This window comes from Pongo pygmaeus, chromosome 3 (genome assembly GCF_028885625.2).
Source record: "Pongo pygmaeus isolate AG05252 chromosome 3, NHGRI_mPonPyg2-v2.0_pri, whole genome shotgun sequence".
Taxonomy (NCBI): domain Eukaryota; kingdom Metazoa; phylum Chordata; class Mammalia; order Primates; family Hominidae; genus Pongo; species Pongo pygmaeus.
The window spans coordinates 49,240,267-49,257,675 of NC_072376.2; the positions used below are offsets into that span (position 1 = coordinate 49,240,267).

At 36.1% G+C, this 17,409-nt stretch overlaps 1 protein-coding gene across 1 annotated transcript in view; it reads left to right on the forward strand.

The window, feature by feature from the left end:
• The window catches only part of TMPRSS11A (transmembrane serine protease 11A), a 39,555-nt gene extending 23,062 nt beyond the window's left edge, over positions 1-16,493 (forward strand). The window contains exons 6-10 of the mRNA XM_054485754.1: positions 673-844; positions 4,668-4,927; positions 9,165-9,307; position 11,395; positions 16,489-16,493. Coding sequence (XP_054341729.1) covers positions 673-844; positions 4,668-4,927; positions 9,165-9,307; position 11,395; positions 16,489-16,493 — 581 coding nt within the window. The remainder of the gene's footprint in view (positions 1-672; positions 845-4,667; positions 4,928-9,164; positions 9,308-11,394; positions 11,396-16,488) is intronic.
• Positions 16,494-17,409: the final 916 nt, after the last annotated feature.

Genomic DNA, 17,409 nt, shown 5'->3' on the forward strand with positions numbered 1-17,409 from the left:
CGGGAGGCAGAGGTTGCAGTGAGCCAAGATTGCACCACTGCACTCCAGCCTTGGCGACAGAGTGAGACTCCATCTCAAAAAAAAAAAGAAAAAAAAATGCTTAATATATTCATCTTAATCTCTAACAGTGGCTTCATTAAATCACTTCAAATCACTGTGGCCTAAATTTTGAAAGATTTTACAAAAACAGTGATGAATTTGAGCAGTGATGTTCATGCATTTTTCTCTGTGTCTTGCAAACACCCTAAGTATTTTTATTCATGTGTTTATTCATTCAACAAATATCTTTTAACATCTACCAAGTGCCAGAAATTAGACCAGGAGTTGGTGGTACCATTGTGAATAAAACATGATTCCTGCTCTAAAATTAGAATTCCAAAGTAGAGAAAGATATAAATAAATCAAGAAGTATGAAAATAATGTGATAAATGCTATGACAGAGGAAGTGCATAGTGCTATGAGAGTTGATCAGAGAGTCAGCTAACCTGTTCTCACAGAGTAAGAAAGTGAACCCTGAAATGCAGAGAGAAGAGGCCATGAATCCAGTGACAGGTTGGGTGAGTGTCCTGGGTAGGAGGAGTATACAGAAATGTCTTCAGGCAAGTAAGAATGGGGTCATTTCTTGTAATTACAAGATGTTTCTTATAACTTAATGATCTCATCTTTTTTCAGGTTGTGGTAAACGAGTTGTTCCATTAAACGTCAACAGAATAGCATCTGGAGTCATTGCACCCAAGGCAGCCTGGCCTTGGCAAGCTTCCCTTCAGTATGATAACATCCATCAGTGTGGAGCCACCTTGATTAGTAATACATGGCTTGTCACTGCAGCACACTGCTTCCAGAAGTAAGTTATTGACCTTAAGTTAGAACCCACTTCTGCTAAAAAGCCCTGAGTTTTGTCATATTCTTGGTAACAATTAATGTCTCAAATATTACTGAAGTAAAATAAGAAAAAGTTATTTCAGGTTCTTTTCTAAAATAATGTTACACTTGCATACTTAATCAGAAATTTCATGGGAATAAAGGAAGTAACATTCATTATCCTAGTATCCATCAATCATTTCCTCAAAGTTTTTAATAAGGAAACTGTGTAAGGAATCAGAACTATTTTGTGACATCCTAACACAAAATATTCACTAAAAACATGTACCATTAATCTTTTGTCAAACAATGCTCTCCACTTAAAACTAGCGTCTGTGTCTGCCAAACACTTGGGCCAGTCTCATACTGATCTTAAATAATCAAACTAATTCCAAAGTAAAATGGAAATTTTCAATAAATGCCGGAAGTTGGTAACCGTGATGATGGAGAACCGCAGATCAAATTTAGAGCATTGACATATGAAGATCTGTGGAATCAGAACAGTTTACAACCAAAATGAGAGATTGCTAGCATGATAAAGACAGGCACTTCAAAAGAGATTCCTCTGAGTATCAAAGGATTCAGAGAGGCCCTTGGGCTATTCAATGTGACCTTTGCATAATAGAGCATCTCTTCACAATAGTGCCACAAAAGACAAAGCTGAAGTGAAGAATAGCAAGTTGTGCTATCCTATAATTGTTTCTGAATGCATACATTTTATTAAATATAAGATTAAATGACTTTTTATAACTTTTAATTTTACTTTTCAAGATAATAACCAGTCAGTTTTATCACTATTACATTTAGAATTTTAGATTTGTTTCTAAGTAGATTAACTGTATAGCCTTTCTTCTTCATTGCCAATTATTATGGTAATAATAAAGACTTCTTGAGTATCTCTATATAATAGGTGGCAGCAGGATTTAGGGGGAAAAATATGTCCCAGGCAGTTGGAGAGCTGGGCAAATTATTGAACCTTAGTATATTAGGTAATAGATAGGCTAGATCTTTTCACATTCTTTTTGACCTATAAAATTCTAACTTTTGTTACTGTAATAAATTTCATCTGCCTAAGAGCATAAATCTTTATAGAGACTCTTAATATTCCAAAGAATATACATATTGAGAATCTAGGCTTGGCATGGTGGCTCATGCTTGTAATCCCAGCGCTTTGGGAGGCCAAAGTGAGAGGACCACTTGAGCTCAGGAGTTCAAGACCAGCTTGGGCAAGATAGTGAAACCCCATTGGGCATGGTGGTGCATACCTATCATCCCAGCTACTTGGGAGGCTAAGGCAGGAGAATCCCTTAAGCCCAGGAGTTTGAGGCTCCTGCAAGCTATGATTGCACCACTGCACTCCAGCCTGAGTGACAATGCAAGACCCCATCTTAAAAAAATAGTAATATATTTTTAAAAATAATCTACATAAATTCTTAATGTTTGAAAGATGTGAGAGCTCAGTAAGCTGATATATTAGAAAGCCAGAAATCCCTTATGCTGGTGTCTGGTTTTTCAAAGTAATGGGAAACTTACTTTGCCAAAGTTAGCCATTTTTGTGGTAGATAGTTCTATTTTTGCAAATATCTTTATAGCATTGAACACCAAATCTGTACTCTATTAACTTCTACCATCAATATTTGTTTTTCTTTTAATCTGGAACAACAGGAACCAATTTTATTTCTTCATTCATATAACAGCTATTCTTTAATTTCTCTTTTTCAGACCAAACATAAAATGAGGGAGAATATCCAAACCATAAGTGAAAATAAATATCATTACTGTGTGCTTTAGTTTGCTAAGGATAATGACCTCCAGCCCTATCCATGTCCCTGCAAAGGACATGATTTTGTTCTTTTTATGGCTGCATAGCATTCCCTGGTGTATGTATACCACATTTTCTTTATCCAATCTATCACTAATGGGCATTTAGGTTGATTCCATGTCTTTGCTATACTGAAGAGTGCTAGAGGGAGAGGATCAGGAAAAATAACTAATGGGTACTAGGCTTAATACCTGGGTGATGCAATAATATATACAACAAAACCCCATGACACAAGTTTACCTGTGTAACCAACCTGCACATGTAACCCTGAACTTAGAAAAAAGTATATATATACACACACATATTTATGCATACATATATGCATAAATATGTGTATATATATGCATATATATGTGTGTGTGTATGTGTATATATATATTATATATATTATATATATATTATATATATATTATATATATTATATATATAATATATATATAATATATATATAATATATATAATATATAATATATATTATATATATATTATATATATATATATATAATTACCTCATTTTTCCAGAACCAACTTCCAGATGCCCTACCACATTGGTTCTTATTCTCTCAACATTTGAGACTTTGTCAGTGTCTTCCTTAAAATATGCTTCCAATAACTAAATACACCAAGACAGATGTGTGACTAGTGTCACACATAACAAAATAAAGCAGGAAGTCTTCTGAAAAATACAAATAATGTAAATTGGTGGGAGACAGTGTTTTATAAAGGGAAGAGCAGAGAGAGGCAGGCAGATATGTGATGTGAATCAAATAGTTTAACCTATCCGGGCTTTATTTTCCTTAAGTATAAAACACAGTCTTTACTAGATGATCTTTCATTGCTACTAAATGATTTTTCTGATCCCTGTATGTACCATAATCCACCCACTGCCTAAGCCCACAAGCTACAAGTCAACCGCATTTACCACATTTGATCATCTCTCAAAGGACTATGCAGTCATCTAATAGACTTTACCACATCTATTCTTGACCTTCAAGAATCTACTCCCCAGATGACGAGTTGGTGGGTGCAGCGCACCAGCATGGCACATGTATACATATGTAACTTACCTGCACATTGCGCACATGTACCATAAAACCTAAAGTATAATAATAATAATAATAATAATAATAATAATAAAAGAAAAAAAAAAAAAAAAAAAAAAAAAAAAAAAAAAAAAAGAATCTACTCCCCAGAAATAACCAACATGATTTTTAAAAATGTAAATGAGACTACATTATTCTCTGGCTTAATTTTCCAGTAGATTCCCATATCACTTGAATAAAATTTAAGCACTATATTATGACCTATAAAACACTCTAAAATCTAGTCCCTGCTTACCTCTCCAAGCTCAACCCCAACCATTCTTTCCCTTGTGTTCTGACTGCAGCCCATCCAACCCAAGACCTTGGGATTTTTGCCTGGAAACTTGTTTCCCTCATCTCCTCACACTGACCCTCTTTTACTATGTCTTAGCCCAAATGCTTTCTTAAAATAATCATAACGACCTGTTAGTACTCTATTCCGTTACCCTATTTTATTTTGTTCATAGCCTTTATCAATGTTTAAGATTATTTATCTATTTGTTTGCTTGCTTTGATCCTTTTCCTTCTCTGGAATCTTATACTCCTGTGAGCAGGCACCTTAGGTCTTCTTCATCGCTTTATCCCCAGCAGTTCAGGTAAGGCTCAGCACACAGATGCTCAGTAAATATTTGTGGAAGGGATAAATGAATGATATTTTATGTGTATTACAGTTCTAAAATTCAATAGTTTTGTATTAAATATCAGTTCTAATATGGTGTTTATATGTATTTTATCTTTCAGAACATTAGCAATAGATTATATTTAAATGATCAAAGAAAACTATAACTGCAGCCAAGTGTTCTCAGGATTGTATTTCTCTTATATTAGCCTAAATGCAATTAATCTAGTTCATATACTTTGGGCAGCTTATATATATTCTGTTAATTTCTAACCTCTTCCAGGTATAAAAATCCACATCAATGGACTGTTAGTCTTGGAACAAAAATCAACCCTCCCTTAATGAAAAGAAATGTCAGAAGATTTATTATCCATGAGAAGTACCGCTCCGCAGCAAGAGAGTACGACATTGCTGTTGTGCAGGTCTCTTCCAGAGTCACCTTTTCGGATGACATACGCCGGATTTGTTTGCCAGAGGCCTCTGCATCCTTCCAACCAAATTTGACTGTCTACATCACAGGATTTGGAGCACTTTACTATGGTGGTGGGTATCTCAGGATAGCTAACAGAGCGCTAAGCCCTGTCTAAGGCAATGTGATTTCATCTCCATCAATATTATCCTGACAGCCATTTCCACACAGTCTGGTTGGATTAGTTAGGGTTCTTATTTTGGAAGTGACAGACATTCAATTCACATTAACCAGTGCAGAATAAAAAACAAAGAAACAAAAACTTCCACAAATTTGGCTCATGTAATTTGGAAGTCAAAAAGTGCAGTAAGTTTCACTTCAGACACAGGGGTTTATATGATGTCATCTGGCTCTGTGTCTCTGAATTTGAATTTTTTGCCCCTGCTTTTCTCTATGTTGGCTTCATTCAGAGGGATGCTAGCTTCACCTAGTGTCAGAGGTGGCTAACAACACCTCAACACATCGTCCTCAACCAAGAAAAAATACATAGAAAGGAACATTTATTTCTTTTCTTTGCCAGAATTCACATTAATTTCTATTGTTACAGCTGTGTCTAGGAGGACTCAGATTGAGTGGCTAACTCAAATATTCTTTATGCCTATGTAGCAAAATTTGCTTCAGTACTAAAGAGGCTAATTAAAGTGTGATGGTGAATAAGAATAGTGTAGAGATAAATTGTCAAATTATTTGCCCCCTCTAAAAGGATTCAACTTGATATACTAACTTAGTGTTGTAAGAAATAATAATGATTTAGTTACTGAATGTTCTAGGCAATCTTAGTGAGACACGCTCTGGATTCTACCATGTGGTCCAGGTACATATGTATAACAAAAGCTAGAGAGTTTCTTTAACACTGGGCTTGAGAAAATGCAAAAGGGCTTTCTGAGAATGACTAAATTTATTTGCAGGATTCTATACAATTTATTTACATACAAGAAATCATAAAGAATAAGCTTTTGATTCTCAGTTTACCATTAAGGAACTAGGGATAAACTTTCACTCACATAGGCAGCAATAGGTTTTAGGGTCTTTAGATTTTTTCCAGATGTCCCATGTGGTTTTGTTTCATCTTATACAGAGTGAGACATGCATTGCTTTCTTTAAGGTTGTATTACCAATCACAGAAAATATTACCTATAGTTTATTAATTCTAGTAGATCTAGTGCTGCTGTAAGCCTGACACCTCCCTAGGTCTGCACTCTCTTGGTTGGATTTTCTCTGAAGATAGGGCTTGCATTCTCTGCTTCATACTGGTGGGAAAAACATCACAAATCCCCTTTGGCTTGGTGGGAGAAATCACTTTTAGGAGTTTGAGACTGGCACAGAAACATACCTGTCATAATGCGCTGTGAGTGGCAACAGAATCTGACACTTATAGAGCACTCCACCCTACTTGAATACGGCCTCTCTTGGTGAGTGACCCACAGGTGCTTTTAATCTATTAAATAGATTAAATTAACCTATCATTCTTAATCTGTTAAGCACATTAATAGTTTAAAAGCACCCATTTGTTATTCACCAAGAGAGGCCATATTCAAGTCTGTAAAGCAAACCTTAAGAAGTTTTTTAAAATTGAAATTGTACAAAGTATATTCTCTGATCATAATGGAATCTAACTAGACATCAATAACAGAAAGATAACATAAAAATCCCCAAATGCTTACCAATTAAAAAACATGTAAATAAAGAGAAAATCTCAAAGAAATTTGTAAAAACACATACAACTAAATGAAAACAAAAATATATAAATATATGCCAGATGCTGCCAAAATAGTGTAGAAAGAGAAATTTACAGAAAATGCATATTATAATCAAAGATATCAAATCAATAATTAAGTTCTCACTCCAAGAAACTAGAAAAAGAAAAAATAAACCTAAAACAAACATAAGGAAGGAAATAATAAGGATAAGAATAGAAATGAATAAAATTAAAAATAAGAAACTATAGAAAATTGATAAATAAAAAGCTGATTGTTTGATAAAATCAATATTTTGCTAGAAATGTCATTAAGCATTTTTACAGAAGATGAGATATAGTTCAGGGATGTCCAGAATTTATGGGCTATGCTTTTCATGACTTGGAATACATTTTACCAACTAGTTTAGTTTGCTGAAGAAGTTGTGGATTTGCACTGTCACCTACTTACAATATGTAGATTGTCAGTTTCACCTTACTCTTCTCACCATTATTTTTATTTTTATTTTTATTTTATTTTATTTTTTTTGAAACAGAGTCTCGCTCTGTCTCCCAGGCTGGAGTGCAGTGGCACGATCTCGGCTCACCACAAGCTCCGCCTCCCGGGTTCACGCCGTTCTCCTGCCTCAGCCTCCCGAGTAGCTGGGACTACAGGTGCCCACCACCACGCCTGGCTAATTTTTTTGTAGTTTTAGTAAAGACGGAGTTTCACCGTGTTAGCCAGGATGGTTTTGATCTCCTGACCTCGTGATCCACCTGCTTTGGCCTCCCAAAGTGCTGGGATTACAGGCGTGAGCCACCGTGCGCCAGGCCATGAATGTTTTTAACTGATGATACAGTAGGCAATATAAATATGTGTGTGTGTGTGTGTATATATAATATATATAAACCAATTGTATTCAAATAACAGAATAATCTGAAAAATCTCTTAGCATATTTCTGAGTTACACACTTAAATCTTCTGAGCACTTTTAAATATGTGTTTACAAACATTTCTTCAGAAATAAATCTTGGAAATGGTCTTCTAAAGAAACTGGTGTATTAGGGTTTTCTCAAATGTACTTAGTTTTTTTTTTTTAAATTGATGTATAAAATTGCATGTACTTACCATGTACAACATAATGTGTTGAAGTATAGTATATGTACACTGTGAATGTTAAATCTAGCTAAGAAACGTCTTATTTTACATAATTATCATTTTTGTGGCAAGAACACTTAATATCTACTCTTGTAGCATTTCTCAAGAATACAATATATCATCAGTAGGCAACCAGAAGCTGGGGGTCTTTACAGGGGAAGGAGTTGGGGAGATGCTGGTCAACAAATTCATATTTGCAGTTAGGAAGAAAAAGTTCAAGCGATCTCTCATCCATCATGGTGACTATAGCTGATGATATAATGTATTCTTGTATTAGTTTTTTATAAATGTGTAACAAATAACCACAAACAGTTTAAAACAGCACTCATTTATTTTTATCTCACTGTTTTCATGTCAGACGTTCAGACACAGCTTAGTTGGGTCCTCTTCTCAGGGTCTCACCAAACTGTAATCAAGATGTCAGCTGGGGTTGTGGTCACATCTGTGGCTCCTTTGAAGGTTTCCTCAAGGTTTGCTGGCAGAATTCCTTTACTCGCAGCTGTAGAATGCATGACAGCTTGCTGCTTTAACTCTTTAGGAAAGTGTCTCTGAACTCCAGGAAGGCTCGCCCTTTTTGAAATGGCTCAGCTGATTAGGTCAGGCCCACTTTTGATAATCTCCTTTTGATTAATTCAAAGTCAAACTCATTAGAGGTCTTAATCGCATCTGTAAAATTCCCTCATCTTGGCCATATAGCATAACCTAATCATGAGAATGGCATCCCTCATATTCACAGATCCTGCCCATATTTAGGAGGAGGGTAATCACACAGGAATCTTGGGGACCATCCTAGAATTCTGCCAACCATGGGGTCATGGTTTCCCAATCAATATATGGTTTGGTATAAAGAATCCCTGAATGCTTGTGCTATTCTTAGTTTTCTACATAGCCTGCCGTAATAATGGTTTCTAAAACTCAGAACCTAGCTTAAAGTCTGCAGCCACCAACTTGTAATACATTAGAAGTGAAATCATTGCCATTTAATGCATTTATATATGTATGATATATATGAATATTTCACATATATTTTATATATGTGAAGGCTCATCATAAACTTTAAATAATAAAATAAATGTACATAGTATTATAGGCACTTTATCAAGCCAATGGAGAAAACCATCTAGGCATGCAAAGTTTCTGGGAACAATCTGGAACCCACAAATAAAAGCTTTACAAAAGATAAAAGGCCTTCCTGAAATATATAAGCTGATTGATTATTTTTAAGGTTAGATTTTCCAGAAAAAAGAATCCAAATGGCTTCCTTGCTTTGAGAAGTTTTTATAAAAATGTGATTGGACAATAATTATCATTAGATGTGTCAGATTTAACCAGAAATTCTTTTTTCTAGAAACTGCTTATATTAACTTCATCCTGTATTGACAATTTTGCTATGAAAAAAAATTAGGAAAGTCTGCTCACTTCACACTAGCCAAAGATGCTGATTGTAAATACTAGAATAACTTTATTTTTCCTTAAGGGGAATCCCAAAATGATCTTCGAGAAGCCAGAGTGAAAATCATAAGTGATGATGTCTGCAAGCAACCACAGGTGTATGGCAATGATATAAAACCTGGAATGTTCTGTGCCGGATATATGGAAGGAATTTATGATGCCTGCAGGGTAAGTTGGAGGGATTTTTTTATATTACTAACTCAAAAATTTGTATCTGGCTCAGGATATATTATATGTTCTTTACATAAGGACAAAACATAGATATCATGTCAGCTCAAAAAAGTTACAAATGCAAATTTCATGGCACAAAATACTTTTAAATGTTTTATTAAGATAAATGAAGTAGGAGTTTCTCTGATGCTATCAAACAAACAAAATTAGAATTTCTTAACCAGAAATCCAAACATTAATAAAGCAGTTTATTTTCTCAAGGGGCTCACATTCAAGAAAGAAAATAATCATAAACAGAGAAGTATAAAGTGATGTTATAAATAATATAATGAAAAGCAAATATTTTTCTTGAAGGAAACACTTTTGGAGCAAGTGTCAGAGAGATGAGATGTAAATAAGGCCTGAAGAATATATAACATCCAATTTCAGAATAAGAAAATAATGTTATAGAAAAGACAAAAAGCATAGCCAAAATTATGAAGGTGTGAAATTACAGTTCATATCTGAGGGAACTCCAAGTAATTGGTTGGGTCTCAGCATGAGGAGGATGAGAGGAGAAACAAGTAGATAACCGTGAGAAGGTGGATTAGGCCATGTTGTGATTCCATGGGCCCTCCCCAGTGCCCTCATCTGCCTTCTAACATGTATGTTTCCCAATGAAGGTACCAGTGTGTTTCTTCCTGGAGACACTTGCTTTTTAACATGAGATTCTTTAGAACTCTAAGGAGGCCACTCTATGTGGAAATGATGGAATGATGTATTGATATCAGGTGGCAGAAAGTCCTGTCCAGAGTCCCACAAACTGTACCACATGTGCGACCTCTATCAGAAAAGGAGCAGGGACCTATGTGACATAGAGGCTGGGCAAAAGCAGGATCTGGTCCACAGCCAGCCTCGGTTGCTGATAATGTGGAGGGAGGCAGGCAGAATTTAGGGATTCCAACAAAATGTCCATACCACAGGGAACAGGTGGAAGGTGCAGGAGTCTTGGAGCAGAGAGGACCGGGGAATTCAGGTGAACCATGACATTACTGAAAAGCCTTAGGAGGGATTGGTGGTCACAGAGATGCCTCACTGGATTGGGGAGCAGAGGTAAACTTGCTGCCTAACTGTGCAAAGTAAGTGATAAAACAAGGCTCTAGTCATAGAAAAATACAGTAAGTTATCAGGGCAGCGGTTCAGGTATAAGGATCCAAGACAGGAATACAGTGATTGTAATTGGGGCACATGGTGAGGGGCCTAGTCTGATACAACAGAAGTGCAAGCACCACCATCAGCTAGTCTTTCTCCAATTTACCAATTATTGATATAGAACTCAATAAATCCCATCCTGTATATGCAAGATTGATCCTAAAGCCTGTTTTGGGGGGAAAGGAGAGAGAAAGAGCCCCTAATTTTTCAACCAGAGGTCTAGCCAAGCAAGACCCAAACACAACTGAGAAAAGGATCAGAATTGCTTATAGGAAAGCCAGAAATGAAAGGCTTTGACAACTTGATCGAGATTTGTGATTCCGCTGTTGTTTCCAGTTCAGTTAAGCATTTACAAAAGGATCCCTAGAAAAGGGATCCCTACAAAAGGATTACAAGCATTTACAAAAGGATCCCTAGAAAAGGATCCCTACAAAAGGATTACAAAAGGATGCCTTTGTAATCACCACAAAGGCAGCTGCTACACTGATTAGAGAACTCTGTCAAGATGACACTGAAAAGCATTTTAAAAAATGATAGGTGGATGTTGGCAACATTTTTCTGAAGGACGTATAATTTAAAATCAGGTTGCTGGGAACCTGCTGTAAAGGAAAATTTGTCAAGAACTATCCCTGGTCATTTTTCCATGTATTCTAACTCTCTTCACTTATTCACTAAAAAAAAGTTTGAGTGCCCTACTCTTTACCATACATCGTACATATACTGAAGGTAGTCTCACAAGCAAAAACCTTCCTGGAACCTGCTTTTAGGGAAACTACTGTCTAGTGGACCAGATATGAATGAATCAAACAATTATGCCAGTGAAAAAGAAAACTTGAAAGGAGAAGGTCATTGTTCTATGAGTATATTTGTAAGAAATGAACATGACTAACTAGGGTGGTGAAGCTAAGTAGTGAATGGAGTGAACTAGTATCTAGGAGAGGAGTAGGAGTTAACTAGGAAGACTGCAAATGATGATGGGGCAGGGAGAATTCTAGGAGCTGAAACATCACATGGTGGAACACAGAACTCACATGACCCAGTGGTACAGGAAGAGGTAGAAGAGTTTGTTTGAAGCCAGACTTTGCAGGACCTTGTGAGCCACATCATTATTCCCTGTTTTGTAAGGACAGTGGAAAACCACTAAAAAGTTTTAATCAAGAGATTTATATTAAATTAATTAATATGTGTAAAGCTCCCCAAACACTGCCTGGTATATTGTGAGTACTATTTAGACATTTGTTAAATTAAAAGGGTGGAATGATCAAATTTGAATATTGTGAATAGTGTTCTGGTCAAAGTAAGGAAAACATCTGGAAAAGGGTAATTGAGGATCAATCATCAGATATTGCAAAAATCCAGGTGAAATATGTTAGTTTGGGCTAATACGGTGACATGGAGACAAAGATATTTAGAGGTAACAGTGGTAAATGAAGTAATGGATTTCATATGGTTGGAGAGAAGGGGTGGGGCAAAGAATGATATATAAATTCATGGTTAAAAAATAAAAATAAAACAAACTGCTGGCTTGAGTGGCTGCAGGGATTGTGATAATAATCAATGAGTTAGGAAAGAGTGACAAAGGTCCAGATCTAGAGAGACAGCATGGGTCCAGCATCAGCCACATGGAGTTGGAGGTGCTTTTGAGACACACAAGTAAGGAAGTGAGGACCTCCACCCATGCCAGTCCCCTATCTAGAAGAATGTCCTCTGTCTTCCTACCAATTGATAGCCTAAGTTTTAGCGTAATTCTCTTTTCATGTGTGAAACTCCTAAGTCTGTTACCACTGTATCCACTGTCCTTTTGTGTTAGTAGCTGGCACTCGATTCACCTGACACTCAATATGGCTTCTTGCTGCCTTTGTGCCCTGCCTCTTCAAATAGTAAGGACTGTGGAGGTTCCTTACTAATTGAATTTTTCTTGAGTGATTGATTATTTAAGGAATAGGAAATGAGAAGTAGTGAAAAGAAAGAGAGAAAGAAGGGGAAGGTAATACTATTTGAACTATCATCTGTCTAAATTTATAATTAGAAGTGCTCTGCAGCTGGCCTGAAGCCAAATCAATGGGGATGCTTGTTGAAAGTGCAGGTCTAGGATCCCACCCTAGTCCAACAGAATCTTTAGAGGTGGGCATTAGAGATCTGCATTTAAGAACTTCCCTTCATAACGTTTATTCAGAATGAAGTCTGAGAAACATTGATAGACTGATGTCAGTTATAAATCCCAGGATGTTCATGGTAATACAATTATCTTTTCTCATCTACAGGTAGCCCAATGCCTTTTTAATGCTCTGAATAGGATTTTGAATAATTCCACCTGTCTGTTTCCGTACCCTTCATAGTGCATGGAATGTTTCTTGTTATATTTTAATATATTCCATTATATCTTATCTCAGTTGATCTTTTGAGGGGTTTTTTTTTTTTTAAATCCTGTATTTTCTAACTTAAGGAAATGGTGAAAAGATCATTATACTGTTTTTGTTAACTATATAATCTGTATCACATTAACTAAAAAACTCTATTAAACAATACTTCAAAGGGAGGCAGAAGCTGACCATCCATGAATGTCAAGAAATCATGGTGCTATTAGAAGACACTTAAGAAAAGTCCATTTCTAGAACATAAATTAAGTCCACTATAGCTTCAAAAAATGTTCATGTACAGTACAGTAATCATGGATGTTCCTGATGAAAGCCCAAAGGAACATTTGAACGGATAAAGAAAGATTAAATTATGTTTGGCATTTTATGACTCTTGAGTGGGTTTTAATTTGCCCTCAGTTGGACACTAGACAAGAAGTCGGACTTCCTATTTTTTTCTCTATTCCACTGCACCCTTAGCTATGATTTTGTATTAGCCAGATTTTCTAGGTTTCTTCTTTGTTCGTCTTTAAAATGTGTAGATTGAAATATCTAAGCATGGAGATTTTACATTCAAATTCATCTCTGCTTTTCCACCAAACCCATCAAAATGACCATAAAGGCAGATAAGGTCAGGTGTGGTGGCTCACACCTATAATCCTAGCACTTTGGAAGGACAAGTAGAGAGGATCTCTTGAGCCCAGGTGTTCAAGACTAGCCTGGACAACAAAGTGAGACCCAATCTCTACAAAAAATGTAAAAATTAGCTGGGTGGAGTGGTGCACACCTGTAGTCCCAGCTACTCAGAAGGCTGAGGTGAGAGGATTGCTGGAGCCCAAGAGTTTGAGACTACAGTGAGCTGTGATTGTGCCAGTACACTCCAGCCTGGGAGACAAAGAGCAGCTCAAAAAAAAAAAACAAAACAGAAAAACCCTGTAACAATCATTTTGAAAAATTGTTTGGCATCATCTACAAAACATAATTTTCTATATATCTACAAATTGTACTTTAAAAAAGCTATCAACTAATAAAAACCAAAAGAGAGAAAGCTGAAAAAAATCCCAACAAAATTTTGAAAGAGAAAGAGAAGATGGAGGAGTTTTAACTGACTTAGTAAAGAAGAGGTTAAAACATAAATGTCTTGGGTGGAGAGGGGAGTGGAATACCAATTTTAAGTAAAACCAATATTTTGGGAGATCTTATAAAGCTGGAGTTTGGGGTCTGGCATGAGCTAGAAAATGGGTGCAGAAATGTGTAAAGACTTCACAGAGAGTACTTGGAACTCCCCGTTTCTCCCTATTCTAAATAACCAGTCTAATCCATATCATATCTCTACTTTCCCCACCTCTACCACCTCTTTCCAAATGTATAAGCTCCAGAGATGGGAAGTTTGTACTCTGTAGCAGTTGAATCTGAGGCCCTTTAACTCAGTGGCACTAAACATAGTAGAAAGCAGATGCAAGAGATTGCAGGAATCTTCTCTAGAGAAGTCCACAGTCTAGAGGGGGAAAAAAACCCCTGCCATATACTGATATTTGAGAGGCCCCTACTAGAATGAAGAGTATCAACCCAAAAGCCCTCCTACCTACCTGTATTAGTTCATTTTGTGCTGCTGTAACAGAATGCCCAAGACTAAGTACATATAAGGAACAGAGATGTATTTCTTACAGTTCTAGAAACTGCAAAGTCCAAGGTTGAGGATCCCAAATCTGCTCTTCACCTTGCCCCACATGTTGCCTCATCATCCCATGCAGAAAGGTGAAAAGGCAAAGAAAGCACACAAGATGGGTGGATGGAGAGAAGGCCAAACTCATTCTTCTATCAGGAACTTACTCCTGTGATAACAAACCCGTCCCTATGGTAATAATACTAATTCACTCACGAGGGCAGAGCCCTCATGACCTAATCACCTCTTCTTAGGTCCCATCTGTCAACACTGTGGCATTGGGGATTAAGTTTCCCCAACCTATTAACTCTTGGGCACACATTCAAACCATAGCACTACCCAGCACAAAAGCACAGAACTTCCAATCTGGTTTCTAGCACCATACCCTAGAACCAAACAGTAAGAATCATCTCTGGAAATGTAGCAATAATATAATCATAATTTTTAAAATCCAGTGGAAGGATTGGAAGATAAAATCAAGGAAATCTCTCAGAAAGAACAACAACAAAAAAAGACACAGAGGAGAAAAATAACCAGAAAAATTAAGAAAATTAGAGGATAAGCTCAGGAGATCCAACATCAAATGAATAGGAGTTCTGAAAACATAAAACATGAGTGTACAATATAAAAAAAAATAAAGAATGCTCCTAGTTCTGAAGCTTACATGCATCCTATTGAAGAAAAGGTCCAAGTAGTGCTGGGCACAATAAATGAAGTAGTTCTTTCCAAGACATACCATCGTAAAGGGTCAGAAGCCAGGGATAAGGAGAACAACCTTAACACTTTGAAGGAAGAAGCATCAGAACTACATAGAACTCCTCAACAGTAACTCTAGAAGGTAGAAGACGGTGGAAAACATATTCATATTTCAAAGGGAAGATTATTTCAACCTAGATTCCCGCCCATGCTAACTAAATATCAACTGTGAGGGTGGAATTAAGAATTTTAGACAAGCAATGACTGAAAAAAATGTACTTCTGATACCCTATTTCTTAGGAAACTACTTGAGAGGGTACCTCAGCAAAATGAGGGAATAAATCAAGAAAGTGGAAGACGTAAGACTTGAAACTGTTAATCCAACACTAAAGAGTGGTATCAGATAATCCCAACACCATAGCTCTGCACCAGGCTTAAAGTAACCAGCTCGAATTTGAGCAGAAGTAAGAAAAGATTGTGTGTGTGTGTGTTGATATGGTGGAACAGCTTCAGAGGAAGCAAGAGAACTAACAAGCTATCTGATTTCCTTGAACATTAGTAAACATTATTGTCAGGTGTTGGTAGATCTTTTGGAGCATTCAGCATTTACCAGGTACATAGAAAACTATCCACTTGAAAAAAGAGTTGTGTGATTAATTCTAGGAAAGTGAAAAAATATTTCTGTAATCCAAATATGTTATTTGACTCTTCAATTAATAAAATTTACAAACTGGTATTAAACGTAGGCTGTTAATTGAACCAAAAATAGAGATGCTATAATGTAAAGATGTGGTGTGGAAAAGTTGCAAAGAAATTGTAAAACAACTAAATCCCTAACTACCTAAGAGAAAATAAATATTTACTGTTTAAATCTAGAAGCTGTAATTTGAGCATATTATCTAGTGATAAGGAGTTAGATACTATAAGAAATTATTAAACAAGCATGAAGTGGCTACCTCTTGGAGAACAGCTTGCGTGAGGTAACGTGGGACATAATTGCTTTTCAAGCCTCTTCATGTTTTTTCGTTTTTGCCTTTTTTAACTAAGTACTGTTTACTCTAACAAAATAAATTTTATTTTTTAAATGTGAAAGTTAAACCTTAGGGCTCTTTGTAATTTTAAAATCCATGTCTCAATTAATTATTCTGTGTTGATAGTCTATACATGTACTGTCTAGTAACAAAATATGTGATTCGTCAAAATATCTTAAAAAATGAGCTTTATGTTTAGCTAATTTTCTTTCTCTTTTCTTACGTTTTTATTTTCAGGGTGATTCTGGGGGACCTTTAGTCACAAGGGATCTGAAAGATACCTGGTATCTCATTGGAATTGTGAGCTGGGGAGATAACTGTGGTCAAAAGGACAAGCCTGGAGTCTACACACAAGTGACTTATTACCGAAACTGGATTGCTTCAAAAACAGGCGTCTAATTCACCATAAAAGTTAAACAAAGAGAGCTGTATGCAGGTCATATATGCACGAGAATTCAACTATTTAGTGGATGTAGTACAACAAAGTGATATTAAATTACTGGATCTAGCAACATGAAACACACAACGTAAGTTATTTAGAATCACTTTAATCAACCAATAATCCTTAGCCAATTTATAAGGGACTTTTATTTGTAAAGTAATGGATCTGGCTTGAAAAATACAGTAGAGATACTTAGCTCTTTAAATCACGAATGTTGAAGTACCTGTGAGACTCATACATATTTTTGAAGATAGTCCATGGGATTTTTAGAATGTCGTTGTCAAGGGTCTCCTTTTAACTGAGAAACTTTTTGAACTCACAAAGTGTTCAAGAAACTCTTGTATAATTCCCTACATTTCTCTCGAGCTCACAAACACTTTTTTTTTCTTTTTCCTTATTCAATCAGATTTTCCAAAGTGCCTTTCCACCATAAGAAATGAATTTTCTACTTCTACACCCATTTGAGAGACACCAATAAAATAAAGTCATATGTAGGAAACAAAGTCTGATAGTAAAACAAGCCAGAGATCTTCTAACTTTTTTTAGTTATAAAACCTCTAATTTTTTGGTGACTTTTCTACACACACACGCACACACACACACACACACACACACACACACACACACAGTCACATAGATATTCCTATCCTACAGGTATAACCAGAAAAATCCCGATTAATGAATTATATATGGATAGATAGAGTGACTGGTTAATC